This window comes from Antechinus flavipes, chromosome 4, assembly GCF_016432865.1.
Source record: "Antechinus flavipes isolate AdamAnt ecotype Samford, QLD, Australia chromosome 4, AdamAnt_v2, whole genome shotgun sequence".
Classification (NCBI taxonomy): domain Eukaryota; kingdom Metazoa; phylum Chordata; class Mammalia; order Dasyuromorphia; family Dasyuridae; genus Antechinus; species Antechinus flavipes.
This window is the reverse complement of record NC_067401.1, coordinates 460,090,031-460,109,289: the sequence shown is the minus strand read 5'-3', so window position 1 is coordinate 460,109,289 and position 19,259 is coordinate 460,090,031. Positions and strand designations below refer to the sequence as shown.

The window sequence follows — 19,259 nt, the reverse complement described above, 5'->3', positions numbered from 1 at the left end:
GAAAGGAAGAGGAAAAAAGCCATTGGTAACTACCACGCTCAAAGCAACAATCAGTTTATTGGAGGCAAAATCTCACCCCTGGTTTACTTGGCTACTACAGGAGCAACCGGGGCTTCCTGGGAGGTGTTAGCAATACATATAAGAATAAAAGGAAAGAAAAGACCAACAACAATTGTCTTTAGTAATTGTTATGAATGTAGCTTCAAAAGTCCATCAATTCACAGGCCTTTGTATACCATCATCTTAATAATTTAAAGATCATTGATTTTGGTTTTCTCCATTCAATCTATACACACACACACACACACACACACACACACATAAATAGTCTTCAACGGCTTGATCTGACATTTAAGATCTTTCATAATCTGATGCTCCTTTCTCTATCCCACCTTACTTCCTCCCTCTCCCCTCGTCTTCCTCTATGTGGCTCCTCTGCCCAAGGAGTTCACTTGCCCCTCACCGTCCTTTATCACCCCAGTGCCCTGATTCTCCCCTCTGTGGAAAGTCCAATTCTTTAGAAACTCCAAGTCTTATCTCTTCTGCAAATCTGAAGTCAACATCCATCTTCTCCATGAGGCTCTCCTTGATGATTCTAACCCAAACGGATCCCTTCCCTCCTGCCATTTCTGTCACATCACTCCTCTCTCTCCCTCTCTAATCTTTGCTTTCTCCTTCCCTCTTTCCTTCCATCTCTCTTTCTTTCTCTCTTTCACTCTCTCTTTCTCTCTCTCTCCCCCTTCTCTTCCGCTCTTTCTCTTTTTTCCTATTTCTCTCTTTCCTTCTCTCTTCTCCCTCTGTATCTTTCTCCCTCCTTCTCCCATGCATGAGTACATATAATATACATATATGTGTGTATATATACATACATATGCACACACATAGATATAGATATAGATATACATCAACACATAGACACTCAGGTCTAGCTACTTTTATCCCTCTGAACTGAATCATAAACTCCCTGTATTCCATCCTAATAGAGCCAGGAAGACACTGGATGCTCAGTGACTGACTGCTGAGCCATTCAAGGGCACACTCAGTCATCCTGGAACCTGGTATTTCTATCAGATATTACTAATCCATAGATTACCTTTTTCTTCTGTTAAGATTTTATCACATTGAACCTCCTTGTGCTTGGGTGCGCCATTAAAAGTCTGCATTATCCTTTCAACGTATAAGTCGTTGCCAGCTCGATTTTTACAAAGGGTCTCATAAAGAGCGTTCCGAGTCCTTTGAAAAATAAGGTGAATCCTACTTGTTAATAACACGGTGACTGCGATCACACAAAGCACTCCTAAGTCACACATGCCACCTGCCATTATTGCTATTTTCCTTAGGAGTATACGCTCTGTCCTATTCTTTCTAGAAAAAGATTTATTATAATCCTTTAGAAAACACTGTCCCTACCAGCTTTATTGAGCTTCTGCTACACCTGGTTACCAATGGGATGCCAGGGTTTTCTCAACATAGAAATTTTAGGGTTTGGGGGAGAAGGCTATTTCATGAAAACCACACTTCAGAAAGCTCCATACCGACATTAAGTTTTAAGAATTATGTTATTCTACAATTCGTTTTATTTGGGAGAAGATAATGCTCTAATAATAAATTTGCTAATGATAAAAAATGTACCAAATATACAGAAAAATAAATGTGAATAAAAAATCTTCAAAATGATTATCCCTTGATGCATCTTAATATTTTTAATATTAATTAATATTTTAATATTAATATTATATATTAAGATAATAATATTAATAATAATACATTTTAGCACTGAAATTACAGAAAGAGGGAAGAGATTCTGACATACTTCAGTTTCTCAGCATCTTCAGACTCTATAGAATGGAAGACGGTTGGCAGATTAAAGAGCCACAGCGTTTCGGTCTCTGAGAGGTAGATGTCCACTTTGGCATCTAATTCTTCTTTTGTTAGGATTTTTGGCACTTCTTTCTTAAGCTGGACATCTTTCAAATGATCAAAAAAACCACATTAATGCACAATTCAACTTATAATTTTACTTCTCCTTATCTGATCGCTGATAGAGGAGAAATTCATCACCATTGATAAGATGAATGGAACCTTCTATTGTAGTCTACCCTTCTAATGGAGTCAGGATACTTTAAGATTAGTCGGGCAGATAGAATGTGTTCATTTATCAAATTTTCTCATTAACTGAGGGTTAGCACACTTTCAGGGATGAGATAGGGACCATAATTCTGATCTCACTAGTGCTACCAACACAGCTCAGCCCTTCTTCCCAACCCCAAGTCTAGAGACCAGCCCAGACCACTGAGCAGGCAAATAATTTCAGCCAGGCTCATGCAGCCAGTGAGCCTCAAAGCCAGGATTTGCACCCCATGAGACCACTTCTCTATGCACTTTGCTTTGTGGCCTAAATAAATATATTTAAAGATGAAATAGTATATAAAGCTTCAAAAAGAAATAATACAAAAAACCCTTTGCCACTTTCAAAGCTCTCTTTTGAATTAGCTATCATCATTATATTAAAATATCTCATTGCTACATGATTATTACGGCTGTGTCATGTAATTGTCATTAGGCAAGGGTGAGGAAATGCATCTCCAGAGCCCTCTAACAAATGTGCCCAGTGGTTGTGGTTGAGCTCAGCCAGGTATTTTTAGAGAGTGAGTCTTCCAGGAGGTCTCAGGTGAATTAATGCAGTATCGATGTGCTTGGAAACAGATCTCCAGAAGAAAAAAAAAAAAAAAAGACAAAGTTTCTTCTGATAAGTTTTTAGCAAATGAAATGAACAGAATAGAGAGAAAATAAAGAGTTCATCAAGCACGGAAAACAAAGGTTGCTGCAAAAAGAGAATTTTCGGATGATTCTTGTTCAAGTCAAAAGAGTAAAAGGAACTGAGCAGGCTGGCTCCCAGAGATACTCAGGTCCTTGCCCGAGGTTACATAAATAGGAAAGTCAAGATTAGGATGCCCAATTCCAGTGTCTTGACCCCTCCTCTGATGCTATTTTCATTGTACTCTGTTCAAAATAGTTTGGAAATACTATCAGAGACTTGAGTGTTCTTATTAACTATCACTGGAAAAGGGGGGGCAATGGGCAAAGTGCTTGATATTTACTTGAGGACTACATTCAATGACTTTCAGAAATCTCAATGTATTTTTCCCATCTTCTGTTTAAAGGCTTCAGATAAATGTGCTCTGAGAGGAAATGTTCAGCTCTTGTTAGATCAGCTCACTGACTGCTAGCTCTACACTGTTATTTAGAGATGCTAAGATACACAGACTCCAGGAAGGAAGGGGATGCTGTCTAGAAGGGTCTGGTCCATCCACACAGGGAAGACCGTGACTACCTCTGAGTTATGTCACATTATTTTAGGACATGGGCAACGAGACCACAAGCAGTAGTGAGTGAGCAACCAGGATGGGGAAGGGGGTGGAGAAAAAGAGAGAGACAAAGAGACAGGCAGAGATACAGAAAGAGAGAGAGAGAGAGAGAGAGACAGAGAGAGAGAGAGAGAGAGAGAAGAGAAGAGAAGAGAAGAGAAGAGAAGAGAAGAGAAGAGAAGAGAAGAGAAGAGAAGAGAAGAGAAGAGAAGAGAAGAGAAGAGAAGAGAAGAGGAGGAAGAAGAAAAAGAGGAAGACAAAGGAGGAAGGGAAGGAAGGAGAAAGATGGAGGAAGGGAGGAGGGAGAAAGAAAGGAGGGGAGAGGAGGAGGAGGGAGAAGATCACAGACTAACATGTTTAACAATGAGTTAAAGGAGGAAAAGACTTCTAGCTGGGAGATGCCCAGGTAAGAAGATGGGGACCACGAGGGGGCGCCGGAGTGTTCAGAGTGTCTGGCCGGGGCTCCGGAATACGAGGTCCAATTCGGCCCGAACCCCTCCTCCTGTGTGATCCTGCTGAGCGACTAAGGTTTCTGCCTCCCCTCTTCATCTGGGCGATGGGAGCAATTGCAGGCCCAGCTCTGGGGCCGCTTTGCAGACCATACTGATGTGATCCCAGCGGTTCTTCTTTTGAGGATCTTTGCCGTCTTCAGGCACTTGAAGGGGGTGTTTGGACGAGTTTCCGATTGATTGGGGGAAGGGGAGCGGGGGAGGGGGACGGAGAAGAGAGGGGAGGATCAGGACCCCCCAGTGAAAGTTACAGAAAGGCTGGTTTAGGCTCCGGTTCGATGTAGAATGTCTGCCTGGGGAGGGGAGGGGCTGCCCCACACACACTCCGGGCCTTCAAGCTGGGTCAGTGCTGTGTCCCAAGAGCCCTGGACAAGCTGGACAGGGTGGCTTCCGGGGCCCCTCTGAAGCACGGTACAGAGGCCCAACAGGCCGAGAGGCGGCCTCCGTCAGCCAAGACTCCATCGGCCCAACGGCCTCAAGGGGACCCGGATAAACTCATTCGTTAAAGCTTGCACGGAGGGATGCCAGGAGACGTGGAGCAGCGTCCCCGAACAAAGCAGGGGAAGGCAAGAAAAAGGCAGGAGAGAGGGCTCGGCCCAACCCCCCCCCCGGGGGGCCATCGCCCTTAAGATGGCAAGAGGAGGATGGGGAGAAAGATCACTTGGGGAGGCAGGTGGCTCGCCCCCTGTCTGTGCCGAGGCCCTCCGGGTGTTTCTGCTGCAGCAGAAGGGGAAGGACACTTGGAGCTGGCTCCCCCTTTTCCCCCCTGCCTGGAGCCACCGCCCCCACCCCCCAGCCGCCAGAGGCAGCACCCTCCCAGGCCCCGCTCTCCCAGGGACCGCTCCCTCCGCGGGATTCCCTGTAGCCCCACAGCTCCCTTCTTTAAGACCCAGGCCGCTACGGACATGGCCACACGGGGAGGAGCGTGATGGTGGGCGCCTCATGGGAGGCCCTTCCAGCCCTGCCACTGCGCTCATTTGGGGTTTAAGTCTATTCCGTAAGGAATCCCTTCACTGGGTTTAACATCACTTTTCAGAAATTTTGTGTGCCCCTGGGAGCAGCTCAGTTACGGCAGATGGAGGGCTGGACCTGGCATCCGGAAGACCAGAATTCAAATTCAGCCCCAGACGCGCACTAGTTGTGTGATTTGTGGCGGCCTCTTATCTTCTGTGCACCCCAGTCTCCTCAGCTGCAAAATGGGGTCATAACAGCACCTCCCTCCCCGATGTTGTGTAAGATACCCTTTGCAAAGGGCTTGGCACAGTGCTTGGTATACAGTAGGTTGCTTAATTAGTGCTTGGTTCCCCCCCCTTTTTCCCTTTCATTTATACTTTGTGTATGTATGCCATGAGGGTACAATGGGAGCCAAGCAGGGGAAAAAAAAGGTGTATCCCCATAAATGTGAGCCTTACTTTAGAAACCTGGTTCCTGTAAAGAGAGAGTCAAGGTTCCACAATTCCCCGTAATTAACTTTTTAAATGGCTTCACTGAAATATATTTCATATTCACATATATATATGTGTGTGTGTGTGTGTGTGTGTGTGTGTGGTGTGTAATTTTAGGAAGGAAAGAAACATTGATCCTTATAATAACCCTGAGAAATAGGTGCATTTCCATTTTTACAGCTGAGGAAACTGAGGCAAATAGATGAAGTCACTTGATAGTATGTGTCCGAGGCTACATTTGAACTCGGGCTTTCCTGATTCAGCAGCTAGCTGCCTCCAAGTCCATCTATTGGATGCATCAACTTTGCAGTATTTTATGAATTTTTATTAGTGTTAATTTAAATTTTTATATGTAATTTTTATTATAAATTAGAGTATTGCATCTTCATATATATTAGAGAGAGGCAGTGAGCTATAGTAGAGAGTTGAATTCCATGCTAGGAAGACTTGAATTCAAGTTCTGCTTCTGACACATCCTTAGTCATGGAACCTTAACTTCTCAGTGGTCTAGGAAATTCTCTAATTGAAGCTATAAACTGCAGAGAAGGGGCTGAGCTGCAGGGGGGAGGGAGTTTCCTCTCCTAGCAGGTCCTATATCTACATAATCGAAGGTATTGATCCATCTGTCATCTATCTCATCTATTCAGCCATCCACTTGTCCAGCTCCATCTGTCTCTCTGGCCTCCTCTCTGTCTCTGTTTCTCCTTGTCTCTCTCCATGTCTCTGTTTGTCTGTTTCTCCCTGTCTGTGTCTCTGTGTGTGTCTCTCTCTTTCTTGCTCCATGTCTATCTGTCCAAGTGCCGATATGCGCATGATTTTTTTTTCTTACCAATATAACTGGAGATTGTTTCTCGCCTGTACGAGGGCTCTTCCAGGTCTTCTCCGATGGACTCCGAGGTCGACGCACTGGATTTAGAGACGGTGCTGCTTCCTAATGCTGACCTTTAGTGGTGAAGAAATATGCATCAGAAGAAGGAGAGTATACATGGATATGTTCTCAAAGTGAGTGTTCAAAGAAAAACAAGATGGAACATGAGGAGGCAACTGTATTCACTTCTAATTATACCATGCTTGAGACGGTGTTCTCTTATAATCCGTGAAGAAAACTTCTATTTTATAAATACAATGAGTTACAGACAAGTGTTAAGAACCCAACTTTATGAGGGTCTAAGGGACTCCTTTGTGGAGCACATAAGTTCTTTTTTTAAGCCTCTCTAGCCAGCGTTCTCAGGGTGACAGCCCAAGAAGCAAGGGAAAGTCGGTGTTGGCTTATTTGTTTTTGAAACTTCAAATTTCATAATTACTCACTATCTCTGGTCATTCCCAAGGGGACAAATGAGACCAAAAGCACACAGACCAGCCCTTTGGGGCCTGAGGGGTAGCCCCTTCCCAGGACAAGAGTTTCTCAAGAAAAGAGCCTATCAAAATAACTGTATGGACATGTATACATATGTCGTATTTAACATGTACTTTAACATATTTAACATGTATTGGTCTCCCTGCCGTCTGGGGGATAGGGGGGCAGGAGGGGAAAAGTTGAAATAGAAGGTTTTGCAAGGGTCAATGCTGAAAAATTACCCATACCTATATCTTGTAAATAAAAAGCTATAATAAAAAATTTTTTAAATTAAAAAAAGAGAGAGAAGAGCTTATTCTGAAGGTAAAAGCCCACGAGGAAGATGGCGGCAGCTGTGGGATTCTCTGCGGACTGACTGTGGAGGCCGCCCTGTCCTGCCCCGGGCCCTTCCCTCTGGATGGGATTCTCTTGGCATTCATTGTCTGCCTCATTATCATACAGCTCGGCCTGCTAGCGCCCTCCACGATAGCAACGTCACCTCATTTCAAACCTTCTCCCCCAGACCTTTCCATCCTCCAGATTTTATCCAATCACAGCTGGCTATCAGCCAGCCAGGAGAGGCCTCAGACCCCACACAGTCACCTCACCTCCATCAGCCTCGGCTTCCTCATCTGTAAAGTGGGAACGAGGATCCCCACGGCTCCACGGGGAGGCTGAGAAGCCTTTAGGTGCTGGGCACTGAGGCAGCCCAGATCTGCCAAATGCTCCTCCTCTAGCACCAGCTCAACTTTCCCTGCACCTTCTCCTTTGCCCACTGTTCTCCGTCACTGCTGGGGCGGCTAAGTCACCCCAACCTCCTCCACACTGGGGAGCCCCATGTCGGGGAGGTGCCCCAGGTCCCCTCAGCCTCCAGGAATTCTCTCCGGGTTTAACTCAGGCTCCAGCCTCTCCAAGAAGCCCCAAGGCCTGGCCCTCCCTCCCGCCGCTTCCAGGCATCCATGCCTTTATTTACGTGCTTGTACGTGCTGCTTGCACATAGTGTGGCTGCATCGGCTCCTCTGTCCGGCACAGGGACTGTCTCCCTTGTATCCCAGTTTCCCTGACACTTAGCCTGGCGCATGGCATACAGTAAGCACTAAATAAAGGCTTATGGATTGATGGAACACTATCCTTGAATTCTGTGCTGCTCAGACCTCTCTTCTTCCCAGGCTGCCCAAGGGAGGGCGCAGTATTCAGCCCAACCAGATCAGATACAAATGTCTCTCCCTCGGCCTTCACACAACATGGGAATCCTTTCACTCCCCCTCCTCCCACTGATTCTCTTTGCTTCCCCACACTGGGCTTGTTCCTCAAGCTTCAACAATGTCCTTCCTCTGATCCTTCTGTAGAAACTGGAAGAGCTCTGAATATGCTTGCTGTCTCTAAAACAGGATCCGCACCCAGACCTTCCTGATTCTAAGTCTCCCACTATCCACTAAGAATCAGTAGGACCTGGCCAGAAATGATAAGAATAGCAATGTTGGGTTGTTACAGCTAATTTAGGACAAGAAGAGATTCAAAGAAAGCATCTTTATAGCTTGCTTTCCCAGTGGATGGAAGAGGGATGAGAGCAAGCGAAAAATTTGGAACTAAAAAATGTTTAATGATTAAAATAAAGAATAAAAAAAAAAAAGAGTTAACTAAATTATTTTAAAAAACAAACACACAAGGGCTAGAACCTCTTCTTGGAGGGAGTGAGATGATAAAACTTTCAGGACTGAAATTTAGCTCCTCTGGGAGCTAAGAATAAAGGGGGGGGGAGCAGATAAAACCATTGCCCAAGTCATATTCCATGTGAGAGAATGAGAGAAAAGAAAGCAAAAGCGTGGCAAAGGCACCAAGACGTGCTCAAAATATGTGGAACCAAAACCCAGGGAAATGGTCTTTTCTTTAGGAAGCATGCATCCCACATTCTATATTAACTCCTTTTATGTTTGCGCCATAGCCATTGTGCAGACCTTACATGGGAGTTGATACAAAAATTTATCTTAAAATAAAGGTAGCAAAATATCAATAACTCACGAGTACTGAGGCGCATCCTCACCTTTTTATATAAAGCCTGTCTTCAAAGAAGTGGAAATTAATTTCATAAACCTATCCCAATACACGTATACATGTAAATGTTTTAAGCGGGTACAGATATCTATCTATTAGTTCTCTGTGACATAAAAAGAATCTCAAACGCAGCGTGCCGTTCCCTACCTTGTGAATTGTCCCACAAAACTAGGGTTGATGGTATTCTGAAACATGGTGTAGGAGCCCGTAAAATCTGAGCCGAGAGACACATCCTGGGACACGAGCAGCTTACTAGGCTTCTTGGATCCGGGAAAATGGGGATCGGGATGGAAAAGGGGTTTGGGAGTGACATCATTCCCACGTGAATCCCAGACCTAGAAATGACAATAATCAAAGGCAATTAATTAGAAGCATGTAAAATGTGAACGGAAAACATATGGATAACTGCACGACACAGCATGATAAAGATGAAAAATGGAATTAGGTGGGGTTTTTTCTGACGTTCTCCTTTCAAAATTTCCACTCGATAGGTGTAATTATTTAAGAAAACTTCTGACAAGGTTTCGAATCATTCCGATATAATGAATGTTACTATTTGACTTCAATCATATCATTCATAATCAATCCTTTAAGGACTGAGCAGTTCAGGGGTCTTTAAATTTCCTCAGAGGATACAAGAGTTGCTACATCTGTAAAAGCCATCATTTGGATTCCACTCAGGAAGGAAGTCTGCACTTGGCTGGGCTTGGCGGCACCTGAGAGAAACAGAAGTCCATCATCGGATGCAAACGTGAAGCGTTTCTGAGCCAGCCCATTAGGATTTCCCAGAATTCGTATTTTTTTTATCAAAGACTTCAAGAGTCTAGTGCCATCCACACCCAATTTAAATAAAATTTAATTTTCCAAAGTGGAAGGAGTCTTTCCTAAATTTTATTTTCAATCTTCTCTCTCTCTCCCACTTTCTTTCCCCTGCACTCATTGAGGAAACAAGAACACATTTACACATGTTATATACATACATATGTGCACATCCATGGACATCATTTCTCATTGGTTCTCTACTTGTGATCGGAGCCCACCACCTTCATCAGAAGCTTCATAATTAATCCTCAGGAATCATAGTGGGTCATTGTGTTCGTCAGAATCCCCAAACTGTCTTTTCTTTTTTCTATATTTTGTTTAAATCAGCTAAGATCCCCAGCTTCCCCCTAAATGCTACTCCCTGCTCCGACTGAGAACACAAAGAAAAACCTATTACAAACACATAGAGTCGATCAAAACAAATTTCCACATTGCTCACACCCTAAAAATATTTGTCTCATTCTGAATTATGAACTCTTCACTTCTCTGTCAGGAAGTGGGCACCATATTTCATAGCGAGTCCTCCAGAATTTTGGCTCTTAATTACGCTGTCAAAAAAGTTGGCAGGATAGTATTTCCTCCCGTTCCTTTTTCATCCATTCCCCAATTAACAGGCAGTTCCTCAGAACCCATTCTTTGCCACCTCAAAAGGAGTCATGGGTATTTCTGTGCATCCTTAAGGGTCTATGGGGAAGAAGTATATGATCCATCTGGAAGCAGAGGGTGCAGAGGGCTTTAAATGCCAGAAAAAAACAGAAAGAGAAAGCCAGAGAGTGATGGGGGCAGCCCCATGCTTAGGAAGATCAATCTGGGAGCTGTCTGGAGGATAAACTAGAGAAGGGAGAGGCCAGAGGCAGGCCATTGCAGACAATTTTTTTTCATTTTCTGACAGGACCCTAACTGCTAGGCTAGGGATTGGCGAAAGACTAAATACAGCATCTATGTAATCGAGGAACTCAAGGACAGAACTGCATGACTGGACATGATAGAATTGTGACCACTTACAGAAGGTCTCGATGGTATGATAATTGAGAAAATGAAATGCAACTTAAAAACATGAACATCTGAAGCTATAGAGAGAAGTGACTCTACTAAGCAAGAGAAGGGGGGGGGGGCTTGTATAGAGACTGATGTGAATTCGTATAAAGAGACACAGAGGAAATTAACCAGCTTAAATGGGAAAGGCCAGAAGGTGGGGGTCCAAAACTCCGCCAGTGGAGAATCAGGAGTGCTCATGCTCACGATCTCCTATGGAGAGCAAAGAAAACTCAGACCGTCCAAAGGGAGGGAGTTTTAAAAGCCAAAAGAGAAAAAGCCAAGGATTGGGCCGCTGAGACCACAAGAGCAGAGGGCAGAGAAGAGAATGGTTGCAAGCTACGTGGTCTTTTAGGTTTTGTTTTCCATCCCCTTTCAGGCTTGTCTATAATGGGAAACTGGAAGAAGAGAAGAGCAGAGAGAGAGAGAGTGGATGTGTGTGTGAGTGAATGAAAGCATGCTCGTGTGTGTACATGTGTATATCTGGGCATGAATGCACACATGTATGTATGAATGGGAGTGTGGAGGAGTGCATGGTCATGTGTGTGCATTGTGTTTAAGTATAAGTGTGTGAGTACATGCTCATATGTAATGCATATGTATGAATGTGTGCACATGTGTGCATGTGTGTGAGTGTGAATGCATTTAAGCTCACGCCTGTGTGAGCATGTACATGTGTGTGTAAGTGTGTATGTGTATGAGTGTGTGCTTGTGCATGCTCCTGGGGGAGGCTAAGAGAGCCCCAAAGCTGGGCAGAGCTGCTGGCTCGCACTGGGTCAGTTCAAGGACAAAGTTGGCGTCCAGTAGTGGAAATCCCCGCAGGGGCAGCAAGGAGAGCTGGGGCAATGTGACCATGAGGGCGTTATAGAATCGTTATCGGAGCACTGAGGTTCTTTGTTATCAGGACCGTGGCCAAAGAGGCCGGACAGCTCCCAGACACGGGCTCCCGGCACTCAGGCTGAGCGGATGGCTGGACCGTTTGCCCCAGGCCGGGCTGCCAGGAAGGCCCGGCCACTGAAGGGCTGACCCCCCAGGGGGCCAGGCAGCCCAAGAGATGAACCTCTCTCGAAAGCTTCGTCTTCCCTGAGTCTGCAGAGATGGAGACTGTTTGATATGGAGCTCATGTGAAGGCTCCTTGGAGAGCAAAGATGCCAGCTTAGGCCGCTCTGAAGCCAAAGAGCTGCCCAATGTCTCTGCCTGCAAAAGCCTGAGGAGAAGAAGCGATCTGCTCAAACTTCCCTGCAGAGAGAAGGGATCTGCTTAAACCTCCCTGCAGAGAGAAGGGATCTGCTCAAACCTCCCTACAGAGAGAAAGGATCTACTCAAACCTCCCTACAGAGAGAAAAGATCTACTCAAACCTCCCTACAGAGAGAAAAGATCTACTCAAACCTCCCTGCAGAGAGAAGGGATCTGCTCAAACCTCCCTACAGAGAGAAAGGATCTACTCAAATCTTCCTACAGAGAGAAAGGATCTGCTCAAACCTCCCTACAGAGAGAAAAGATCTACTCAAACCTCCCTGCAGAGAGAAGGGATCTGCTCAAACCTCCCTGCAGAGAGAAGGGATCTGCTTAAACCTCCCTACAGAGAGAAAAGATCTACTCAAACCTCCCTGCAGAGAGAAGGGATCTGCTCAAACCTCCCTACAGAGAGAAAGGATCTACTCAAACCTCCCTACAGAGAGAAAAGATCTACTCAAACCTCCCTACAGAGAGAAAAGATCTACTCAAACCTCCCTGCAGAGAGAAGGGATCTGCTCAAACCTCCCTACAGAGAGAAAGGATCTACTCAAATCTTCCTACAGAGAGAAAGGATCTACTCAAACCTCCCTACAGAGAGAAAAGATCTACTCAAACCTCCCTACAGAGAGAAGGGATCTGCTCAAACTTCCCTGCAGAGAGAAGGGATCTGCTTAAACCTCCCTACAGAGAGAAAAGATCTACTCAAACCTCCCTGCAGAGAGAAGGGATCTGTTCAAACCTCCCTACAGAGAGAAAGGATCTACTCAAACCTCCCTACAGAGAGAAAAGATCTACTCAAACCTCCCTACAGAGAGAAGGGATCTGCTCAAACTTCCCTGCAGAGAGAAGGGATCTGCTTAAACCTCCCTACAAAGAGAAAAGATCTACTCAAACCTCCCTACAGAGAGAAAAGATCTACTCAAACCTCCCTACAGAGAGAAGGGATCTGCTCAAACCTCCCTGCCGAGGGAAAGGATCTGTTCAAACCTCCCTGCAGAAAGAAGGGATCTGCTCAAACCTCCCTGCAGAGAGAAGGGATCTGCTCAAACCTCCCTGCAGAGGGAAAGGATCTGCTCAAACCTCCCTACAGAGAGAAAGGATCTGCTCAAACTTCCCTACAGAGAGAAAGGATCTGCTCAAACCTCCCTGCAGAGAGAAGGGATCTGTTCAAACCTCCCTGCAGAGAGAAGGGATCTGCTCAAGCCTCCCTGCAGAGAGAAAAGATCTGCTCAAACCTCCCTATAGAGAGAAGGGATCTGCTCAAACCTCCCTGCAGAGAGAAGGGATCTGTTCAAACCTCCCTACAGAGAGAAAAGATCTACTCAAACCTCCCTGCAGAGAGAAGGGATCTGCTCAAACCTCCTTACAGAGAGAAGGGATCTGCTCAAACCTCCCTGCAGAGAGAAGGGATCTGCTCAAACCTCCCTGCAGAGAGAAAGGATCTACTCAAACCTCCTTACAGAGAGAAGGGATCTGCTCAAACCTTCCTACAGAGATTTTTCAAGGGACAAAAATCATCCCCATGATGTCAAGAAAGCCCTTCTAAATTCAGAAGGCCTCAAAATGACCAACTACAAGGCTTCTTAAAGCTTTCTAGTAGCTTTCGAGCAGCTCTGTGCCACAGCAGCGGTCATCCCATTTCCTTCCATGGGACATGCACACAGACCCAGAGCAACGGCCCGTCCCAAGATTTCCATAAGACAGTCTGCTTCCACCATCGCGGCCGATCCACACACAAGTGCAGCACACATTTCGTTTGAACACTTTGTTTTAAAAGTTCATTTACAGTGAGGGCCGGCTTCAGAGCCGAGTACGTGCCTGGATTTGCTGCCTTGGACGATGCAAGTACATCTTTTCCTTGGCATCTGTAAGCACGCTTGTGGTCCTCGACAGCACGGTTTTGCTTAAGCTCAAGCTGGTTTTACTGCGATTGACGCTCATTTTGCTTATGGAAAGGCTGACCTTCCGGGTGGTGGACATCCTCCTCGTCTGGGAGGAACTGCCCCTACAAAAACAAAGCAAAAATAAATAAATTAAATAAAAACAAAATGTCACGTGGGATTGAGGTAAGAATGCAAGACAAGAATGCTCGATGACAGAGGGTTTGGGGCTTGGGAGTATCCAAGCACTTTTCATTTTGATTTCATTTAAATGTAAGTTCTCTGAGGGCAGGAACTGGTTTTGCTTTTGCTTTTTGTTTCTAGCACAGAGCAAGAATAAAATAAATATCTGTTGATTGAATAATATACAATTGTTACCTCATGAATAAGGATCCGGGAAATACAATGATTTTTCAAAAGAATACAAAATCCCATCTAAGCTATGGCAATAATTGTAATTCTACTGTTTGATGTTATAATGTCATGCTTATGCTAAGAGGTCCCAATGTCCATCAAACACGTAGACAAAGGTGGGCTTCTCCATCACTCTGGCCAACCTCAATCCCCCCACAACCAGTTATTTCTTGAAGCTTCTAATTGGACAAAGCTCCTGGCTGACTGAAGGAGGTAGGAGACATTCTCCAGCTTGAACTTCCCTCCTCCCATTTCTGATCCTGAGATCCCCTCCGAACCCGGCACTGACAAATGATCCCAAGAACTTTTCTACCACATTTGGGTCAGATTAGGAATGCTCCCTTCCACGTGCTGCCCTGATTACTCTCTCATGAAACTTCTGCACCTGAAACCGAGCTCTGAGTAAATACTTTTCCTAAACACAACTTCTTCTCCCATGAGTGGGTGGGTCTCTTGGATCCATGGGGACAACTCTGCGTGTCTATATTGCCATAGCATATAAGTATATACTTTTTTTGCCTACCTACAGCACATTATAATGAAACCTTTGTTTGTTTGTTGAAGACCAAGGTCTGGGAAACTCTCCAGACTTTAACCCCAGCCCTAAGGTCAGATAGAACAGGAGCATCTATATGTCAAAATGTCTCTTTTCCAAGAGAATTCAATTCAATACCCATCAAGCACCTGCTACTACACATGATGCTCCACACGAGAGCATTAGGTATACAAAAAAGGATAGTTCCTGCCTTCAGGGAGCTTACACTCCAGGAAGGGCGACTGCCGTGCTTGGGGTGGTTCTATTTCATCCCACGATCCCAGATTTAGTCAGAAGCTATCTGGGTGACCATATTCCAAAGCCATGATCCAGTGGAACTGGACTTCTCTGGGCCAAGGGACTTTGAAATACAAACATAAACTTCCAGTTGTTTTTTACTGAATTGACAACTGGCTGCCTTATCTTGCTCTCTGCTTTTCACTACTGCTTCTGTAGCATCGTGACATTTGTACAGAGCTCACCAGTCTTAGCTGAGAAGGAGCTGGTCTCTGAGCTTTGAATGCCAGCAGAGCTTTTTGTATTTGTGCCTGGGGGAGCCACTGGAGTTTACTGAGTAAGGAGTTGACCATCAGCCTTGAACTTCAAGAAAATCTCCTTAATTGCTGAGTGCAGAATGGATTTGAAAGGGGAGAGATCTGGCAGCAGGTAACTGTCATAGGCCGAGTATGAAAGGATGAGGGTCTGCCCCAGGGTGCATGCAGTGTTAAAGAAGAGAAAGATGGAATCTAGAGGCCACAGTCTCTTGGACATGGAGTGGGTTTGAGTCCAGGATGACTTCTTGTTTGTGAGTCTGAAGGACTGGGAAGATGGTGGTACCCTACAGAGTCATACAGAAGATAGGAAGGGGAAGTGTTTAAGGAGAAAGAAAATGAGTTCCATTTTGGACATATTGAATTTAAGATGTCTCTTTTTTAATTAAAGCTTTTTTATTTTCAAAACATATACCTGGATAATGTTCAACATTCACCCTTACAAAATCTTGTATTCTAAATTTTTCCCTCCTTTCCCCCCACTCCCTCCCCTAGATGTCAAGTAATCCAATATATGTTAAGTATGTTCAATTCTTCTATACATATTTCCACAAATATCATGATACATTAGAAAAATCAGATCAAAAAGGGAAAAAAAATGAGAAAGAAAACAAAATGCAAGCAAATAACAAGAAGAATGCAAATACAGTGCTGTGATCCATAGTTCCCACAGTGCTCTCTCTGGGTGCAGATGGCTTTCTTCATCACAAGACCATTAGAACTGGTCTGAATCACCTCATTGTTGAAGAGAGCCACATACTGGACAGTTCTTGATGTCTGAAAGGTAGTCAGAGACGCAAGATGGAAGGTCAGCAGAAAGACTGAGCAAGAAAAGTAAATTTGATAGAGATGGTAATTAAATAAATCCATGAGAGCTGATGAGATTACTATGTAAAATATACAGGGAGAAGAGGCCTGGTTAGAACCCTGTGGGACACCTGCAGTTAGAGCATTGTGATCTGGAAGAGGATTCAACAAAAAGACAGAAGAGGATCAGTCATACAACTAGAAGGAAAACCAGGGGAGAGTGGTCCCCAAAAAATACAAGAGAAAAGATTATCAAAGAGAAGTATCAAAGGCAAGAGAGGTCAAAGAGAATGAGGACTGAGAAAAAGACACTGGGATTGGCAACGAAAACAGCCTTAGTAACTCTGGAGAGAGAAAGACTTAAGGAGGGAGAAATAATGATTAGAAAAATGCTAATTAAAACAACTCTGAAGGAGCACCTCACACTCATCAGATTGGCCAATAGGGACAAAAAAGGAAACTGATGGATGCTAGGGGAGATGTCGGAAAACGGGGACAATGCTGCACCATTGGTAGAGTTGTGAATTGATCCAGCCATTCTGGAGAGCAAAGAATCTTAAACTGTTCATACCCTTTGATCCAGAAGTACCACTGCTAGGTCTAGATCCCACTGACACTCTAAAAAAGGGTAAAGAACTCCTCACATACAAAAATATTGATAGTATCTCTTTTTGTGGTACCTACAAACTGGAAATTGAGGGGATGGATGAGAAAGGAAAATGTTCCATGTGATGCTATTCCCCAATTTCTTTCCATTTAGGTCATATTAAGTAGGTAGAAAAAGAGAGAGTACAGTAAGCGCTTCAAGGAGAAAACAAAGACAAAACGGGGATGCAGACTTGCAGCAAGTATTTGGGGGGGAAAGTGTCTGGGAGAAAATGACAAAGGAAGGGAAGGAATATTAAATGAATGGAACTATGAAAGAGGTATATGGCTCTTTCCCTAGAGGACAATTTAGGGTTCAGGCTTTGTGCTTTAACGGGAGGAAAACGTTCCTAACAGTGGAGCTGTCTAGAAGTGGGTTGAATTGCTTGGAGAGAGGATAGGTTCCCCCTCCTTGGAGGACTTTAAGTACATCAGTCAACCAGCATTTGAGAATGTCAAAACTGCTCTATTTAATTAAATCATGTTAGTGCTAGAATTAATTTATTAAATGCCCGTTATGTACATTATGCATTGTGCTAACTTCTGGGTTACACAGTCAAAATCAATCAATCCCACTTGCTGTATATACTATAATAAAGATTCTTTTTGTCTATGTACCCAGCTTATTGAAGTCCCTTTCAACTCTTAAATTCTAGGATTCTGGAAGCTGATCTTCTCTGGAAAAAGCCAAACCTGGTGTAGCAAGGAACAATTTGGGAGGTACAAATCCCCAAGGGTAAGAGGTAATCCCATAAAAGAAAAAGGACAGTAAGGATGGTTGGGGGTTCCTTGAGGAAGAGTACTGAGGCCATCATTTGAGGCCCAAGATCTGCTGTTATCCTGAGAGCTGGGTCAAGCTCATGACAGAGAACTTTCCAAACCTGCCAACCCTGACCCACTCCTGGTGAGACACACAGAGACAAACAACAGCCCAAGGAAACAGTGCTGAGTGAAAAGCTGAAGATGGAAGAGCAGAGGCGATGTGCTGAATCAAAATGGGAGGGAATCGGGGGAGTCACGGCTAAGCAAGGGGGAGTTCCCAGAGCATGGGATCTGGTTTTCTGGGCAACGACTTAAAATACAAAAATGATGGGCTCCTGGGCAGGGGTAAAGCTCACCTAATGAGGATTGGGGGAAAACATAGTTGCCTCTACTGGAACTGGAGATGGCTCTTTAAATAAAGGATAAAAGCCATCTTTGGAAGACTTATTGAACTTATGATGTTGCCTTGATGTAAAAAACTCTTCTTCCTCTGGGTATCTTACATATGTTCCTTGGTGTCAGGAGATGTGGGATAATTATGGCAAAAGGAGAGGTACCTGTGTGCTCAGGAAGGAAGAAAGAACATGGCGGAAGGAGATGTAATTAAGCAGTGCTTCTCTGATTCCTCAGGACAGCAAGGAAGAAGATTGACCGAATCCCAGAGACATCTCCTTTAGTCTTATCATTTTAGAAATGGTTAAACTGAGGGCTGAAAAGGGCAGTGTGCTATGATGGGAGAAATCCTGGAATCGGTCTTGGATCTTGTTTCCTACCTAATCTCTAAAATGGGAATAAGGACGGTACTTACCTCACAGGTACTTGAGGTTCAATTTAAACATCTGAAAAGCACTCTGTAAAACTCAAAGCATTAAATGAATGTGAGTGATTATTATTGTTATTGCTCTTAATGGCCCACTGATATCATTGGAGATGACTAATTGATCTACATACTGACTGATTTATCAGTGATCTTTAAAAAAGTTAGGAGAGACACAATGAGAATCAGAGTGCAGAAACTCAAAGAGGAGGACTACTGACTGGACATGGTTTCTTGGAAGGATTGCTGCCTTTTTCATAAAATCTCCCCCTGGAAAAAAGGAACAGCAATGATGGTAGCTGGAGGCCATAGAGGAATTCTAGGACCAAGCCCAGGGGAGAGAAAGGGAGTTCATTCACTTTTCAAAGAGTGATTTCTAAAAAGCTCTCGAGATTGAATACAGACCACATACATCCAGAAAATCTTTGGTTCTAAGACACAAATTATAACTCTATAAAAATACAGAATTTGAAAAATAGGGTGAACTGATTAGAATTTAGCTCTGAAAGGCTATGATTAACTCAAAAGGAATAGAAGAACTAAAAGGAGCAGTGAAATAGCAGTACATATTAAGAAAAATCTATTCTTCGATATCACACAAGCCCTGTATCCCAAAGAAATAAAAAAAAAAAAAAGGCAGGGGGGAGGAGAGTACATATTTGTACAGAAATATTTATAGCTGCTCTTTTTGTAGTGATGAAAAAGGGAAATGGGTGACCTATCATTAGGAAATGGGCCACCAAATCGCGGTATGTGATTATAATGGAATACTATTATTGTGTTATAAGAAATGATGAGGAAATGATTTCAGAAAAACTTGGGAAGACTTAAATAAACTGATGCTAAATGAAGTAAGCAGAACCAGGAGAACATTATACACAGTAACAGCAAGATTATACAGTGATCTAAGACAATTCCAAAGAACTCATGATGATTTGCTAGCTACCTCCAGAGAAAGAACTGAAGGAGTCTGAATGAAGAGTGAAGCATACATACTATTTTCACTTTCTTTTTTCCATGTCTTATTTCTCTTTGTGT

At 44.0% G+C, this 19,259-nt stretch overlaps 1 protein-coding gene across 3 annotated transcripts in view; it reads right to left on the bottom strand.

The window, feature by feature from the left end:
• DNAI4 (dynein axonemal intermediate chain 4) overlaps positions 1–19,259 on the bottom strand; it is a 75,878-nt gene that overhangs the window by 46,438 nt on the left and 10,181 nt on the right. For all 3 annotated transcript variants that reach the window (XM_051999478.1, XM_051999480.1, XM_051999481.1), the window contains exons 2-6: positions 13,629–13,815; positions 8,861–9,048; positions 6,152–6,264; positions 1,814–1,967; positions 1,094–1,233 (exon numbers count right to left, since the gene is read on the bottom strand). In XM_051999478.1, the coding sequence (XP_051855438.1) occupies positions 1,094–1,233; positions 1,814–1,967; positions 6,152–6,264; positions 8,861–9,048; positions 13,629–13,815 (782 nt within the window). The remainder of the gene's footprint in view (positions 1–1,093; positions 1,234–1,813; positions 1,968–6,151; positions 6,265–8,860; positions 9,049–13,628; positions 13,816–19,259) is intronic.